The following is a 19113-nucleotide window of genomic DNA, read 5'->3' on the forward strand; positions in this document are numbered from 1 at the left end:
CATTCATATAGTTTATTGAAATTTTAGTGAAATAGTAGGTTTCAGCTTTGTGTTGTTTTGCTTTAATTAATGTTAGTGGTTGATCAGTCTGTTTCTTTATATTACCAGTACAGAAGTGAACAGAGCGATCTCAATTGTTTCAGAGCATTATTCTAACTTCTGTTGCTACTGACAAGACATATAGATATGTCCAGACATGATGTTAAATTTCATTGATGATCATATTTCACACTGAACCCCCAGTTAACCTGAAAATAATTAAAACACGTTTACTGTGCTTGCTTTTAGTATTAGTTGATTTGCTAAAGCACCACAAAGTTTGGAAAGCTCACAATTTAAATCAAATAAATTTTTATTCAAAAGATGAAAAATTGTTGGAAAGAGGATAACCACAGAAGCCAGAACAGGGTGCAGAAGTGAACTAAGGCAGACACTGAGAAAGAGCTTCTGACCATACCTCTAAAGTCCGGTAAAAAAACCCAACAACCACCTCACACCACACTCCAGTTAACCACGTACCACCCAACTTTAAGAGCACTGAAGAGGTTTCCCATTGTGTAAAACAATAATACAATGTCCATTTTGTCTACATGTACAAGAGAACTGAAAACAATACACCTAAATTCTAGACAACAAGCATTTTTTTCAGCCTTGCTCTTAGTCATAATATCAAAAGGAAGTTTCTAAAACTGAACATCATTGCACATAATATGACATCCAACATACTTGTAAGATTCTGGTTCTCATTCATGTGAAATGACATCAAATTATACGGTTAGACTTTCTCCTTATAGCATATACTCATTAGTATTTATTAGCATTTGTGCCACCTCTATAAGAACAGATAGTGTCATTTTAATTATTGTTAATGCTAATTATTTATAAACGAGACATTCAGAAAGACTGTAAGAAAGGCGATAGATAACAGCATGAGAATCCTTCCCAGAAAATAGTTCTAGTATCTGCACTGTAGTAAAACAAGAGCTGGAAAAAAACAAAAATCATACTTGTATTTCAAATTAAAAAACCAAAGCAAAGCCTTGTACTGTAAAAACTTATTCTGAATTACCAGAAGAGGGAGAGAAGGAAGAGAGGAAGAGAAGGAAGGAAAAAAAGAATCACCCTCAGAGGATAGGTGCATATATACATATTCATTTACTCTCACATAAATGCACTTTCACATTTGGAAAAAAGGAAAATTCCTTAACAGTCCTAGAAATGAAAAACCATTTCTTAATCATAAAACCTCTTAGGAGCTAGACACACATCCTCTTTCTCCCACGATAAAACCCAAACTGGCCTCAAAGCAAAACCAAACAAGAGCCTTACCCAACACCTGTTAGAGCCAATGAGAATCTTTCAATGAGTTCAGTGGGGTTTTGAATGAGCAAAATTCTTGAAAAAATTTTGTATTTAGCTAGCACAAAATACCTTGAAGATTATGGCAGTAACCAATGGATCAGAACTGCTTTGAAAGGAGCAGTATGCTGGAGGGCATAATGAGATAGATACCATACATTCATAAGATTATTTGAGCTAATAAACAAAAGGGGATGCATTTTAAAGGAAGAAAGAAGGCACAACAGTGTTAGCACAATTTCCTTTACTGAAAATAAGAAATCCACAAATATGACAATAGATCAGGGCACAAGAAAGCAGCAGGAAAGGCAGCTTATGCACAACTACTACATGAAAAACTTCAAACAGTTTTTCAAAGGGAATCACCTTTTCTTTTGTTTATCAATTTCCTTCTGAAAAGGAAAACACTGATGGATCCATATTAAAGCACATCAGCAAAAGCTCAGATGAAACATAAACAAACAGAAGGAACAAATTGCGTGCAATAATACTGCATAAAAGCTACAGTCAGAAACCCAGGAACTGAGCTCAGATAGATGTATAAATGTAGTGTTTTGCTTTGTGAAGGAAGAAGGCATATTCTCTAAACCCAGAAAACAAATCTCCATGAAAGATCTATGCGTAGGCTTTGCGTAAACATTTGAGAATCGAATGTCCGATGTGTATTTTGGAAATAAGTTACCAATATGCTAAAATAGTGTGCTTTAGTAGCAAGGTGACCATCATGTGTCTCCAAATTAGAAACATGTGTGTTTCAGGTTCGCATGCATAAGCAAAGCCACTGATTTTATTAGCTAACAGAGATGTACAGTATCAGAAGGCAGGGTTAAGTCTTTAATTGTTACAAGCATTATTTTTAAAATATATGATAAAACAAAGAATTGTTTAAAAAAGCTTAGAAAATGCTCCATCATTTAACATTGTGAAATCTCTTAGTTGGATAAACTAATCTAACAATATATTATTTTTCTTTTCTGTAATATTTTTATATCAGTTTGTGGGTAGGTTGGTACCACAGATCTGGCTAGTGCTGCTGTTATAAATGATAAAATGTCATATTCAATGCTGCTTCTTGTTCATTAGCTCTGCTTTGAGGAACAGGTTCTGTCTTCATACTCTTCTGATAAGTATGTAGCTAACGTATCTCACCATTCCAGTTTTACAGCAAGATTTTATAGCTACATTTTATTAAAAAAGCCAAGGAGCATTTTATGGACTCTTCACACTGCAAGCTGAATTCATCAGGCTCTATAAAGATTCGCTTACTCTGTAGAAAGAGCTACAGTTCTCTTGCTTTTTTTATTTTGGAAGAAGCCTTCTGTTGTTACTCTGCACAACTTGAAAATTCAAAGCTTTCTAAAAGCTGTTTTGACCTGGTGGCCAATATCTAAGATTCTGTCATGTTGAAAGATCATGAATTTGAGAGCATTTCTAGATGATCTAAGTTAATTTCAAATACACAGTTTCTCATTATTTAATAAAATGCTTGCGAAATGTAGGAATGGTTTTGGCCTGAGGCAAATTTCTTTATCACCTTCTGCTCTTTTCCCCTTATTGCATTATCCAGCAGGTCAAGAAAATTTTACCACTACTTCACTCCTTCACTATAAGAACTCACAAGAAAAGGTCTCAAAATTCCTTCCGCTATGTCAGAGCTAGAACTGTTTGCAGATATTAAGGTCATTTTTAGGCATGCTAAGACCTAAAATGTGATAAATTCCATTATTGTGTGGTTGGCTACACAGCAAAAATTTTGTGAACGTAAAAAACATGATTATTGCAAAATCAGCTTTCACTGTATCTCCATTTTCTTAAACTGAACAGTAACACAAAAGGGACAAGGTGAAGGAGGGAATAAAAATTAAACTCTTCTTTCCTTTAAAGACAACTTGCTGTTCATTGTAACTCCTGAATTTTTGAGGCTATAAGGCTTTAATCCAAGAAAGAAAATGTGAGAATTGTTCCATCAGTCAACAGAAGTATAATCCAAGCCCCTTAAACTGAGATTTAATACAATGAATCTGTCCTCTGTTTTACATCAGTACAACTCCAGGTACATAAATGGAGATACTACTGATTTACTGCAGAGTAAGTTAAAGAAGAAGAATAATCAACAAATGTAACCCATATGGAATGCAAGCATATAGCTGACTTACGCAGTTTAGGGGTTTTTTTGGACAGTTTTCTGGAATAAACCTAACAATATTGAAAACTGAGGCCTTTATTATTACACAGAGGTCATTGGCTGCAACAGAATAAAACGACATTAGAAAGCTCTGTAAGTTGTATTGTTTCTTGGTATTAGTATATTGTTTCTAATGTGTATTTCCTTGTAGTATTTATGTGCCACTAAATAAACACTATTGTAAAAAAATAAAAAAATAAAAAATAAAAAAAAAGTTCTGTAAAAGACAACCTTAAACGGAATGGCCCTGCAGGCTCCTTGTGTCAACACTTAGTACAGAGTCCTTAGGGATTTTAATAGTTTACCTGGAACTAGGCAATGTAAACTGATATTTAGGGTGATTAGATTTTCATCCCAAAAAATCTGACATCAGTGCAGGTAAAATGGCTCTTATGAATTCCAGACAAAATTAGAACACTCATAAGTATTCTAAGCTTTCTCTTGCTGAAACTGATGTTGCTGAAGATCATGCATTTGCTAACCAGTTATATCATCTTTTAACTAATCACCACGGGAAATGCTTGCTTGGGAAGATCTGATCTGACAAAATACAATGGTGTGGACAAAGGTCAAATGCCTTGCTGTCAAGCAGCAAGAACATCAACAGGAAACATCCTATTATTCCTTGTAGAATAAAGTGCCTTTCTGAATAATTTCCTCCAGAAATTGCTAACTTCAAAGAAAATATCAGTCATAATGACTGTGATAAACATTAAGTTTAATGTGTATACTGTATTGTGTGTATGACTGAGCTGTATGTGCAATCTCATGATTATACGAAAAGGAGAGCTATAAATAACTAAAACCTTCAACATCTGCAGAACAATAGACAAAAGAGAAGATAATTTCCTTTTATTCTCTCTTCTTCTTTTCATTTTTGCACTGAATTCTGCCACTGCAGCAAAGCTCGAATGGCAACAGTAATTTAATAAGTCTTTCTTATTATTTCAGGTTTTTACTCCAGCAGTGCAGATAAAGTATATTTCATCTTCACTGTCCTCTTTCCTCCAGAAAGTCAAAGAATGACATATATGAGATCAAAGGATGGGATTATACTAAATTCATTGCTTTCCTACATTATCATTTACCCTAAAAAAATCTGTTATGTGAAAACTAACGACCAAAACAGGCAGAAAAAGGTAATAGATCTGACAAAATAGCTACAATTTCCTTATCATTAACTCAATTTCACTCAGAATGGAGGCAATAAGATCAAAGCCAGACAGTTATCAGCTGTGAATGTCTTCAGTTGTTTTCACTAAGAATAGACATATCATCCTAAATGTTGGCTTCACCATAGCATATAGAGATCTAAAAACGAATTCTCCCTCTAGGTAGTGACTTGTCAACTTTTGATTTTATTTCTGTGTCACAACAAAACCAGAAAATTCCCTGGGAAACAAGCTGGAAATGAAAAGCATTTTCTGTCCCCTCACCTAAAGGCACTGTATGTCATTGGCAGACTGCCACTGGAAATGGTCCCAAGCTGCTCTATCTCTAGTGTGCAGGTGTCTGCAAATGAGACCAATACCCTTTTGGCATGACTATGCTTGTTAATCAAATTCAACAGCAGAGCAATTCTCTGTAATTTGTATATAGTAACTAGTGGGAGAACATCCAGCAGGCCAAACCTACAGACATGTGGAATTCTATGGATCCTTTTTCACATACATCCAATCAGTTTTAATGTGAGAAGAAACTGTAATTTGGTGCAAAGCCATCACGTCACAAGACACACCATGTTTACAGCAAAAGCAGCAAAGCCTAACAATTCACAGCAAAGTCCTAACATATCATTGCGCTTCACAGCTCTCAAAACAGCAAAATGTGTTCCTTTAACATTCAAACCTTACTGAATTTTCTGATTTCCAAAATTTTATCACAAAAGGTGTTTTGTGAACGTAACTGCTTTGAAACACCATTACAGCTGTAAATAATGGATTGCCTGAATACTTCCATGAAATTCAGTTTAACCAAACACAAGCGAAGACTCCATGATTCTTCAGACCTGGACAAAGAACACTTGTGTAGGAGCCCTGTAGAAGTGGATGCTACAATTTGAAATACTTGAGTATGTGTTTGTGCATGTTTTCACATACTGCCCTTCATCCTCGAGATCTCACAGACTGATAATTTCTTACTGCATTGACCTATACTGTGTCCTTATATCTTCCGCCCTTTCTAAGCAACTGGCAATTCTTACCTATTACTTTGAATGTAAGCTATATGAGGGAAGCTATTGTTATTTAATCCTGTCATCATACATCATCTACCATAGCAGGACTTGAGTGGTTTATTAAAATTTGCAGGTCTTGATATCAGCAATGGTCAGTGACAAAATTGGAGTTGAAGTCAGTGATGTGAAGAAGAGGAAAACCCACATAAAAATGGTCAGTAAAACCTAAAACAAGAGTGACCTTAGAAAACAGTAAAAGATAGTGTGGGTTGTCACAGCATTTTGTAGGAAAGGAAATGGAAACAAAAGACCATTACTGAGAATTACATTGTACAAGAACAAGTTTATATGGTTATTTGGAAAAAAACATGATCAAGTATGACAAAGTTTCTAAAAAAGTAATTTAGTTTAAACATCAGAACATGTAAATGAAGAGGTGGAAGAATGTTAGACAGATGTCAATGCATTTAAACATGGTAAAACCTTCCTGTTCTCATTTCACTGAATTTTTCACTGAATTTTTTTTTAGAGTTGGAAGGGACTGTATAGATCATCTAGTACAACTCCCCTGCTGAAGCAGGATTGCTTAGAGAATGAAACATCATTTGAAACATCATTTAAAATCAAAAGATAAATAGCACTAAAATAATCCTTTAGCTATCAAATTCTGAAAATATTCCAAAAAGAGGTGAGTTTTTACTATTTAAAGCAATGTTTCTGCAGGAACTACTCTGATTTTAAATTAGATATTTAACCTCTCAGTGCTCGAGTGATGAAAGATGAATAGAGACCAAGGTCAAACTGTAGTTACCCTATCATATAAAATACTAGAAAAGAGAATTAATATAGCTAAAACCAAGATGTAACACTGCTCTGATTTCCGTTCTATCGTTTAACGTAATGCTTGTCTTATTTGCACCACACTGGGAGCAGAACTGCTTAAGACCTAAGCTTTGCTGTGGCATTACAGCTGCATGCTGATGTCTCAGGAAGAAGATAAAAATAAGTTCTATATCAAAGCCTCCAAGTGCAAAGAACTGTAAAATGCATTTAAAGAAATCAACTGCATATCTCAAAGTTTGAAAAAGTACAATTTGCATTCTGCATTTTTCATGTAAATGTACACTAGGAAAAATAATTATAATAGTAATCTGTTTCAATGGAAATAAAAGTACTGTAATATTTATAGTCTGTGCCAGAGTTATAATGACTGTGGGGCGAGAAGTGAAGTGTCTCAGCATGTTCCACATGTTTTTAACACTGTTTCTAAAGGCTCTGGAGGCTATTAAATTTAATGAACCCATCTGCTATGAAATAGAGGTCCAAACATAATCAGTTTTCTCAGTGCCATATAATACAGATGGCATTCCATGTTCCACATCCCCAGCAGGAAATTTTATGTTCCTCTTTAAGTGCAGGACTTTTGTTTTTGTTTTTGTTTTTGATGTTTTAAACATCTTTTTGATGTATCGTATATGGCATTTTATAGTGTAAATACCATATACAGCAATACACATGAAAAGTGTTAATTCATTAAAATAAATATTGCTATTTCCTGACAACATTTTTTCTAGTGACTTTGACAACTAGCAATTATCTCTCTGTAGTAATATTCTTTGCTTAATGCAATCACTGAAAATTGCCCTAATAGCATAAGTTCCAGCACTAGCAGTGGAGTAAAGCAAACATGTAATTTATCAAATGAAGCAGTTTACTTCAAAAGCTGAAAGGTACACATATATATACATTCATCTATGTGTATAGATGCTATCTATGCTTATGTATGTCCTTATTTGTATATGCTGTTTGCATGGAACAATGCACAAATCATTCTTATTTAAAGTATCCATATTCCCATTAGGTCATTATAGACTTTATTTTCCTTTGCACAGCCCAATTTTCATTTCAGGGGTCTCAATTTGTGCATTTTATTGGGACACACTGCACCATGACTCTTGTACTGGTGTGTGAGCTAGGGCTCTAAGCTCAAATTTAAGTGGCACAGCATTCCTTGCACTGATTAGCACCCTGCTGCTTAACATAAGTAAATCAGATGTGCATTTTCTAACAAAAAAGAACAACATCCATTGTTATTTTGAGCTGCATCTGAAAGATAATGAGAGTGCATTAATTCTATTCGGCTGAGAGATTTATTCATTTATTATCTTAAGCACACATTACATTTTGACAGTTGACACAGATCTTACTGAATTTGAAACAGTTAAAGTTGTTAATGGTAATTCATTTATTCTAGATCCAGCAGTAAAACAAACAATTAGAACTGTTTAGGAGAAAACAAGAATACTTAATTACGGCATCTGGAAATTTTGGGCCACAGAACTCATAAAAGTCATGGCTCAAAGGTTTTTTTTATTGGACTATCAATGAGATTTCCACAGACAGCCCACTAATCATCAGCATAAAGGGATGTTGCATGTACATATAAATGTGCATAATCTTTTTTTATTCCATGTACAAGTAGCTGCATTGATCACTACTGATGTAGTGTGTTTCAAGCACTGTCCCAGATCTATAAGATCCCAGTGCAAATACAGCAGACCAAAATTGCTGGACCAGATGGCCTGCAACTTCAAACTGTAATCATGCTCTTATAGAAGCTTCAAAAAAGATGAAATGGTCAGAGCCGTTATATTTTTCCAGGAAAATTAATCCAGATTGCTGATAAGAAGGCATTCCCTGGGCTACTTTCTACTTTTTCTCCCATGTCACAGTCTTCAAAAGACCACTACAGATCTGTAGGAGACAAAGCAGAGCCTGAAGAACCTTATTTTAAGAACAAGCCTATCTGATGGAAGGCCTGATATCCATGCATGGGATTTTCCTTCCCTAACCCAACTCACTCAAATGTCAAAGCAAGAAAAGGAAATTCTCATGGGAACTTCAGAGTCCATCAGTGGTGATGACATTCTGTGATAAAAAGCTGTGAATTACTAGAGATTAAGATATGCTGGCCACTAAGGGAGGGTTAGAGCATGTAACCAAGTCCAAAGTGGGATTGGGGGAAAAGCAACACAGATTTCTAGTCTTTAAAACATTTTAAAAAATAAAAAAATTACTGCTGGTGTGTAGATTTTCTTTTCACAGCTGCCGATTAATGACATTTCCTGACATTCAGTTCTGCAGTGATTACCAATATTTACTTGCTGTAGACATACGTGAGCATTCTGAATACTCTGATGCATTTTAATGCATACCAGTACTCCAATCTAGAAGTTAGTTTTGAAATAGAGGCCCAGGGATCCTTTTACTCTGACAAAAATGCTAATTACACCCACTTATTATAATAGCACAATTAACTTGAGCCACCAAAAGTATTTGAAGATATCTCTGGGAATAGAAGCTAGTGGAAACCAGGTACTATTTAATTTCTGTTACTTCATAAAAGCTCTTCTCTGCATTGAACACAAAGAAAACTGAATAGAAGAAACACTAAAGAGCATTTTTATACCTCACCAGAAACTCCTGGATGGAAAAAATGCCAGGATTATCGCTTTCAGTCTGTGGGACTTTCTGTTATATCTCTGTATATTATACACAGGACTTCATGTATACAGCTTCCCTTGGTTTTCTGGAACTGGCTCAGGATTCATCCCTTGACAAAGAACTGTATCCCAGAATCTAAATTTCCATACTTAAAACATTTGAATTTTGATGTGACAGCTGTCTGAGAAGCATGTGCTTCCTATACTTCCTACTGAATTTCTGCAAAGAACCTGAACCAGAGTAAAAAGTATGCCTACATAGTACTTGATTTATACTTTTTTTAAGGATGAAGATGAATAAATTGAAACTGTTTGATCATATATGTAATAATGTAACATCCATCATAAGCATTTTAGAAATGGTTCATCTAGGCTTTAGACCAGTGGAGCTACTTCAATTTACTGTCCCCATAAAGGGAAGTAAGGCTCTTGGACAAGTGCCTTACTAGCACAGTATCAACCACTTGGTCAGAAAAATATTTCCAAATAACCCCTGCTTCAAAAAAGGAAATAAAAGAGGGTTATAATTTTTTTTTAAAGAGCAATTGTAGAATAGAACTAAAACACATAATTTAACGTATGTCTCTGAGAAGGTGCGGATAATGCAAATAAAGAATCAACATATAACACTGAAGTATAAAAGTAAAAACCACTCACCATTGATACTATGACCAATCATGACCTGCAATGACTCAGAATGCTTTTTTTAAAATGAACTCTTAAATTATGAAGCATCAGACAGTCATCTCCAAATATTAGATGAAATAATAATTTGCTCTTTTTATGCAAAGGAATCCTCCAATTGGAAACAGAACAGAGCGAACATGGTAATGTATGCCTGAAGCTGCTCACAGCTTGAAACTAATAGCCTGAAGGAGATGAACTCAACGGTGCATTAGATCCAGAGAATATATTCACGTACACTTATGAGAAACAAATTTCACAAGGAAGAGTCAACAAAGGTCCAAGTAGGTCAAATTACATGCCCCAATAAACAAATTCTCAATCACAAGCTTTTAAACAGTGCGAACTTGGGAGCCAGTCCGGTCTTTTTTCTTTATTTCCTGCAGCAAAAAGTAACGTTTCTCCACATTCCAGATGTTACCATAAGAATGAGATAAGGGCTTCTGTGCTTTATAGATGATTACCCTCAATCCCCAAAAGACTACCTCTATACATTACTTGAATATTCTGATGCCCAGGCATTTTTCCTTTCCCCCCAATATATTTACTCATATTGACTTGCTATAGATGCACATATGCTTAAAAGAAGCCATTGACCACTTTTAAATTGTTGCCTCCCTGAAATACTTTCATACTTTTAGAATTCTTTTCTACTCAGTAAAGAGTACCTTTGCAAGCCTTCAGTTAGAAATCCAACCCTGTTTTTAACCATCCTCATTGAAGCATTTTTTGAAGCATTATGTACTTGTTGGCCTTAGTGATGTTGAAGCAACGATATCAGATCCAAATGTGAGCTACTTTTGAGGCAGAAAAGTGATGTTGAGACTGGTCTGCTGGAGTGCTGTCCAGACCTCACTGTCTAGGGCCCACTGTACACATGTCCGACTGCAACCATCTAAGCTAGCCCTTAGAGCACCTCTAGGCTTTACAGCTGAACACGGACATGTACCAAGACGATCTCTTTTCCTATTAGACTCCACAATCAAGAATCATCTGCCTGTCCCCTCACTCTTGGCAGTACAAACACCCTTTCCCATAGAATCGCACAGATCCAACAAAGCTTACTCACTACTAGTATCAAACTACTGACTAGAGAAGCACAAATGGAAAAGAGACCAAGCCTAGGGAAAGGCTTGGGATTTAGGATCAGAGGACTCTAAATCAGAAGACTAGACACTAGCTGGCATATATCACATACTTCAATTCCAACATTTTATCCTAAAGTATTGGCAGCACTTAAGATGCTAGCCTAGGACTAGCACTCCAACTACTGTGAAGCTGACTTCAGAATTAGCCCAAGACAAGCCTGTAAACACTATTTCTCAAGCGAATGAGTAAATCAAGTACAATGGGCCCAGTTCTCCACAGACCTAAGTTCAAATGATTTCAGAAATCTGTTACGTTTCTCTGAGAGTCAGTGACACCTCTTAAGATTACACCACTCTTATGTCAAAAGACCTTTCTTGTAAAGAAATGAGGGTTTAAGTCACTGATAATAACATTTCCAACATGAAATCCTGGGTTTAAGGGAAGAAACAAAGAATTTTCTGATGGAGGATAACTAAAATGGGCCTAGGAGCTGGCTGGTTACCTCTTCAAAAAGACAGGAAACGCTGGGGAAAGATCAAAGTCCAGGGGCAGAAAAAAGGAAGACAGTTCAGCTGCCTGCCAAGCAAGGAGTCACCCAGAGAGACCTAGTGTCAGTTATTTTATAATCCCTTCAACTATCAGAGATGTAAGCGTAACAGTGTCAAAGGCAACACACACCTGACATACACCCAGGTTCCTCCATGTTACATTTGCTGCATATCTTGCCAGGGATTTCCAGTTCTACAAATGCTGTACTTTTTTCTAACATAAGTGAAGCACCTCAGAGTGTCAAAGCTAGGCTGAAGAGGCAGCTGTATGAACATTTTGCAGACATCCTCTTACAGGAAAGGTGAACAGATGTAAGAATTAGATGCCTTGTTTTAGTAGCAAAATTGTCCTGGGAATATTCCTAAATGGTATCAAACACTTAAATGACCTAACTTCTGGCTTTTACAGATTACTTTGTCCTGGACAAAAACAGTCTGGGGCATCAGGGGAAATGTTTTGTATCCTAAGACTGTTCCTGTCCGGCTTCTTTCTGTCTGGATCCTAGTATGTTCCAGCCTAATGGTGTTTGTTCAGAAGCAGAACAGCTGGCCAATTAGCTCTGATACTTGGTGAGAAGGGAATGGGGAAGTACACTCCATGCTGTTAGGGCACAGTGACACTGATTACAGCCCTGAGAATCTAGCCGTGGCTGTCGAGACACAGCTGGATGATAAGAACAGTTAAGCTGTCTGGAAATACACTACCATTTCTAACCTGGCAAGGTCCAAGGGGTAGCCACAGAGGAGCAGGGATACAAATGGTCTGAAAATCAACAAGTTATGGGATTGAGAGGATCATTTAGATGGCACTTCCAATGCCAAGACACTAGTGGTGGCCAGGGAATCTGTCCCGGAAAATAGCCCTCAGGCAGCTTTAGTCAAGGCATAAGCACATCTGGTTTGTTAAAAGGTTTCCTTCATTGATGTTTCCAAAGTTTTGCACTTGACGACCCTAATTTATCCTGTTCCTTTGTCTATAAGGTTTTTTGAAGGGAGGAGGGAGAAGAAAGGGAGTTTGCAACTAAACAGACCACGGTATTCTATTTTTAAATCTTTTCTTATAGCACCCAACCCATTAGTGTCCTGAGCGGAGTTTTCAGACACTAAAAAATATGTGTGTGCATGTAAGTATGTATAGGAGTATGTGTGTATATACATGTGTATATATATACATATATATGTGTGTGTGTAGTGACATTAATTAGCTTTATTAAAGAGATCGAGAAAAGAAGAGAAAGAGAAGAACCTGGAAGTATTTTATTTTGATTGCAGTAAAACAGATTTTGTTCAGATTTAAACAGTTCCTTTATTCAAGAATGTAGCGGCTCCATTGTTTTTTATTTTCCTGTTTTCTCAAGATTCCTTCTCTACGCTCCCTCTAGTGTTCTTAAATTCACTTGCATTTACTCACCCCTGCTGTATTCACTTAGTATTTCACACAACATTAAGTTGTTCATTTCCCTTAGCCTTTCCATAGCCTATGAGAAAATCACTGAATCCCTGCAATGATTGAGGAACCAGAGATTGGTAGACCAAAGAGATAGTAAAGTGTAACATTAATTCTGAAACAGGATTTTGTGCCTTATTGGTAGGTTAAGGGGAGGACTTGGTGTTGAGAAAGGAGGAAGATTTTGTTTGCAGCACTTTCAATGCAAGATTCATAGGCAAAGGACAAGGAGCAGAGTTGCACAAAAACATCGCTTACATGGATCTCTTCCTGCTACTCTCTCTAGCAAATACATAAACTACCTTCAACGTACACACAAACTCATTACTTCAAGCATATAAATCAAGAAGTGAATACGAACTAGGTTTTCCTAGTTATCTCCCCATTTCATGGGATGCCCTGAAATGACAGCGATAACAGGTAGTTTCTCTTCATCTCATCCTTAGTTTTCAACAAAAGAAAGAAAATGAAGGGGAGGCTGGATTCATGTTCTTTAAAAAAAGGAAACAGAGATAAGTAAATTTGCTCCAAAGTAATGTTTCCAAGCAATGTTTTGTTTCTCCTTCATAACTGCAGTTTTAGTATTTATTTTACATCATCCCTGGCCACAACTGAAGAATAGAAAAGACCTAAGCAACTGTGAAAATGAAGCAAAATTCTATTCCCAGGGTGGATTTTTTTCCTAGAATATTTTTATGTTGATTTAAAACTAAACCTTCTAGAAGCATCACAGACTCAAAGCAAACAAAAAACCAACCAAACAAACAAAACCCCCCAAATATAAAAAGGAAGCTGATGAGACTCTCCTTCCTTGCCCCATCTTCATGAGAGTAAAAATTTAAACAAAAAGCAAGCTTTGCCACTAGTCATCTGTGATCTTCTATTCACTGTACTGAATACTTGGCATCACTTGTACTAAATAACAGATATTTGCTACAAACTCTTGTTCTACAGATAATACACAAACCAAAATATTTTAATTGGATCAAAATAAACATAAGAAAAAGAAAGTACATAAAACGCTGTTTCACACCAACCCCAAAAATGAACAACCTTTGTCTGCAAATCTGATGATTTACGACAAATGATACAGAAGGATCATGAGTGCTCAGTCATTGCATAAGAGAAAGTTCTGCTTCAACTCTAACGTTTCACAAGGGTATAAAATTAAAATTGGACATTTATTACAATTTTGTTTGTATATCACCTATTCAAACCACTTTAATAGGAGAATCTTCTCATTTTAGTTCCCCAATACATCACAGTTGTCCCCTAGATGTTGATCCACCTTCATATAATAAAAATATTGATTCTTGTCAGTCTATGCTTTTATATGGATATATTCCCACACGTTTTAAAATATATAGAAAAAATGGTTACCAAGATAATAAATTTCTGTTCAGTGCCCATTTTTGATTAATAAATGTACATTTGGAGATCACAAATTTTAAAATTATGTTGTTACTCATGTTTGTTTCATTATTTTCTATGTAATTTACATCATAAAAATATCTCCTAAAGTTCAGTAATCTTGAATTATTTACTTGTAACATAAAGATATCAAGTCCCTATTCTTACATTGAATTGGCACATTCCATCAACAGAAATCAGATGCACAACTAGTGTCTCTACCACAACACTTTTGCTCCTAATTCCTGATTATATGCAGTAAGCCTATATTAAATGTTTATCATGCAGACTTACAGTGCTGTCAATATATGCTTCAGTCCATACTACGTCATGCTCTTGGTCAATAACCTTTGGTCGGCTAAGAACATGGAGATATTCCATGACATTCTCTTGAACATCAGCTAAGGTAGAGATCTGAGTAAAAAACCCTGCAAAAACACACAATTCCAAGTTATAAACTAGACAAAACAAATTAAGGAAGATTGCAACAAGGAGTATGATGTGATTTATGTCTGTTATGTTTTCTGATTGTTTATTTCCAAAGAAGAAATGCAAAAAAGTAATGTTTCAGAAGAAGCAGTCTCAAACAGTAATAACTGGTAAAAACAGAAGTCTGCAAAACTTCTGCCAATCTTGAAGGATTGGGTTCCCAATATTGTTATGAACCACTGCACTGCCTGTCCTAAATTCTCTGTTTCCAGAAAAATTTTTTTGTTTAATGGTAAAGAAGTTTAGGTGTTTTTAAATGCTGCATGCTTTAAAAGTTAAAACCGGTATTAACTTTGTCCAACAATGTCTTGTCCAGTTTCAAGAAACATTAGAGGATTAGAACTACAGTAAAAAGAGTAGATGCATATACCCTAAAATGCCCATCCTTACAGAATGTGACTAAACATCAGATAACAGCAATATGTTATTTACAAATGACAGGTAACAGAAAATGCAGATTAAAACTAGAATTGCTTGGCTTAGTGTTCACAGCTTTGTTAATCCTTTAAAACATCTCCTACAACCTGACAGCATTGAGAACAGCAGAGGCCACAGCTATTTGAGCTGTCACCATTTCCTTTTCAATGCTAAGATGTCAAACTTGGCATCTGGACCCACATCATGCCAGGGTGACGAAGGACTGACAAATTTCAAGGCTAGAGTTTCATCAGGCCTTATTTAAATGCATCACTTCCCCTTCCTATACTTTCCTTTTCTTTAATGAGAAAAGACCAATATGGAATTTTCATGAAAGAGGCCTTGCACAATTTTAGTCTTTTGACAAGATCACACACAACTTCTGCGGAGTTGGAATATTAAACTTCAGCAGAAAACACAGCAGCTCCAAAGAACTTTTGAGCTGTGTTGCAAGGGTGCTCTGTAGTCTGATTCAATACACCTGCTAATAATTCATGCAGTACAAAATTGATGTTTCTATGTACATACATTTCACCTACGTATGAATTAAGACACAGTGTAAGAGCAGAGTATATAGCAGAGATCTATAAAATGAAATGAGCCATAGTAGTAGCTTAAAGCATATTTTCAACTTAATAAGAAAAAGTAGAGGTGGTGGGAGGTTTCTTGCAAAACATTTTATTATACTATGATCTCAAATATTCCTAGTATAGTATACATACTGTTAAAATATTCAATATTCTGCTTAAGGAATTTTATTGATTTCATTTTTTTTTTCCTATTAAGTCCAGTATTGCATGAGAATGTTAACTCACTACTACATATGCTATCAAGGTTTAACTCCTGCTTCAAAATACGGCTATTTTTTGTCTAAGGTTCTGAAAGCTTTTCCAGTAAAATGATTGAAGGAAGTTTAATTAGGAAATCTGTACTTGAGAAAGTGGAATTCTATCTATATGGTAAAAAAAAAATAAATTATAGTGTACTTTCGTGAATTATTGGCTTGGAACACTTATAGGAAAAAGCAATGTGTACATTACTCTTTCTGAAATGCCGCCTGCTCCAATTTGGGATGCTGACTCTCCCAAGTCAAAGTATGGGTTTCTCCCTCCTGTGAGTAATAATGGACACTTCACTGTCTGGTCCTTTTAATTTTGTGTAAATGTCAATAAATTGTCAAAATATGATTATTTGCCAATATGAGCTACCCACACACACAATCTCATAAGTGATACATATACATGTATGTATGTATGTATACACACTGATTTATAATGTTTTCAATCAAGGGTTCAAAGTACTTTAGAACTGTGCAGATCACTCGTTTTACAGGTGACGAGCTACATTTTCCTAAAGCAGGTCATAGTGCCTGAATTTTGGTATGTCTCATTTCAGAAAGCTTAAAAGAGAATCAATATCCAGAAGCCATATTCAGAACTGTTCATGTTTCGAGTTACATACTCAAAAGCACAGGCCACGCAGAAATTCAGAAAAATTCAACAAAAGCACAAATAGACTAATCAGCCTTTTGCTTTTCCTCCTCCATCTTAGACTAGTGTGCAGTGGCTACAAGTGAGGACTAAGACACTAGAAGGAAAGAGCACCCTGCTGATTTCTCTGTAGGAAATTTAAAGTAGGGGACCTCCACATACGTTCATCTCTCCTTTTACCAAACACATACTTTCAGTTGTCCCTGTGGACAAGTTTTAGGACAAGTTTGCATTTCTCTTATAACAATGAGCAAAAATTACAGTTGGAGCACTGAGTAGTGTACAGTGAACAAAAGGACAACATCTGCACCTAAACACATATATGAGCATATAAAATAAAGCTTGAAAACTCAGAGGAAATTAACTGCCTGAAAAAATTTGTATTGTATTTAAGGTGATAGAAAGGTCATCTTTAATCAAGCAGTATTTTCTTACCCATACAGGTTGAAGTCACAATTAGTTAACACTTTTTAATGTCCTACTCCATTAAAATCAAAACCTTAAAGATTCACTTAATGACTCCTTTAAGAAGCTCCTTGATGTCTACGCTTGGAAAATTATTTAATCACAGCCTATAAATTACCTTTGAGATAAAGAATACCTTGCTGTAAAAAAAGCATGCATTCTGATTGCCTCCTGAAATGTTTTTATGTCAGTTTTTCAAGAGAAATAATTTAGCTAGGTTACTCGGAAAAAAAAAAAAAAAAAAAAAAAAAAAAAAAGAAACAGAAAACAGAACTCAATGTGAAAGACTTCAGTGTTGTGCCATACAGATTTATACATGTTACAAGACACTGATAAGGCTGAATTATTTTTTTTTTCTTTTCCTTCATTTAGAAGAGACCCATTTGGACCACGTACAGCCCACATGAGTAGAGACACCTACTTAACCACTTGTAGTTATTTTTGATATGGATGTGTATTATGTTAGGTATTTCTCTTTGTAGTATTTCTGAGAACACATGCTGTCACACCACAACTTATACAGAACTCTCCAGGCAGCATGCTACAGACAAAGTATGTATTTCTTCTTGTCCTACTTGCAAACCATATCTCCAAACTGCACAATAGAGAAAACCATTTTTAGCCTAATTTCCTAAGACTAAAAGAGATAACAAGTAAGTCTGAATCAATGTCATACAAATTTAGCAAAGAAATAAAGGTCTCAAAGACAACTGAAAATTTGTGTCTATTCCAAGATTGGAAGAAGTGACATTGAGCATTCTATTTGGAAATAGCCAGATGGTAAATCAGCACATGTACACTGGCACACGCATAGTTGCAGGCTAGCCATGCAGAGCTCCCGGCCCAATCACTATGACAGCTAAAAACGTCAAGGTTAGCAAGTGGAAGAAAAAGGGTGTGAAAAAATCCTATTTTAATCATATCTATATTTCACAGATTTATTCATATATCAGGCTGCAATAGATGAAAAGGTGAAAAAAAGAGCGTGTTAGAGACTTTATTCCTTTTAATCAGGTTGCTTCAAATAACTGAGTTTAGTGAAATGTAAAAGTTGCTGCTAAAGATATGCAAAAGACAAGACTTAGACGAAGATGGTGTCATAAGACACAACCATATGGATTGTCTCTAGGTTTTTTATAATGTGATGTCAGGGGTGGGTTTCATTTGTAATTTTTAGGAAGAGTTCCTTTCTTGCATTGAAGATTTTTCTGTTTAATCTCCTTATAAATATGTTTTTTAATAGTTCACATTAGAAAAATCTACAATGATTTTACAGCTTTCATAACTCATGTAACAATTACCTATCTTCTGTGAATTTACAGTTCATCTATTTACTTGGTTTCTATAAAAAGTTGTTTTCCTTAAGTTTTAGCTTTCTTGGCAACAAAGTGAAAGAATTTGCAAAAGCTACGTGAATAGTATTTCCCATATTTTTAATACTTGTTCTAATATTTATTTTTCAATCTTCTCCTAATGGGAAAACTCTATCAAAAGTTACTATATTATAGCTAGGGACAGCATTAGGTAATATTCATAGTTCATTTTCACTGTATTTTTAGACTTTTTTATTCATTCATCATGAATTTGTAGCTATGTGTAACAAATGCCAAACCTCACAAGAATTAGCTTCCTACACTACTAAATTTCTCTCTCGTGTCTAGAGATCAGAGGTACCCCATGGATTTAAAAACCTTACTCTTCCTATACCAAGGTTTGACCATCAGATAAAGATATGCTCCGAAGTTCCTGAGCACAGCTGCTAAGGCCACACAAGCAATAGCAGCAAACCCATGCTTAAATTTTTGCACTCTAACACCTGCTTCTCAGCTCCCTGGTGTGTGAATTATGCCA

The 19113-nt window shown here is 35.5% G+C and overlaps 1 protein-coding gene across 1 annotated transcript in view; it reads right to left on the bottom strand.

Annotated features, from left to right (window-relative positions):
* The window catches only part of CACNA2D3 (calcium voltage-gated channel auxiliary subunit alpha2delta 3), a 456710-nt gene that overhangs the window by 140100 nt on the left and 297497 nt on the right, over window positions 1–19113 (bottom strand). The window contains exon 13 of the mRNA XM_074151549.1: window positions 14696–14829. Within this exon, the coding sequence (XP_074007650.1) occupies window positions 14696–14829 (134 nt within the window). The remainder of the gene's footprint in view (window positions 1–14695; window positions 14830–19113) is intronic.

The sequence above is a fragment of the Numenius arquata genome, chromosome 8, assembly GCF_964106895.1.
Source record: "Numenius arquata chromosome 8, bNumArq3.hap1.1, whole genome shotgun sequence".
NCBI classification, from domain to species: Eukaryota; Metazoa; Chordata; class Aves; order Charadriiformes; family Scolopacidae; genus Numenius; species Numenius arquata.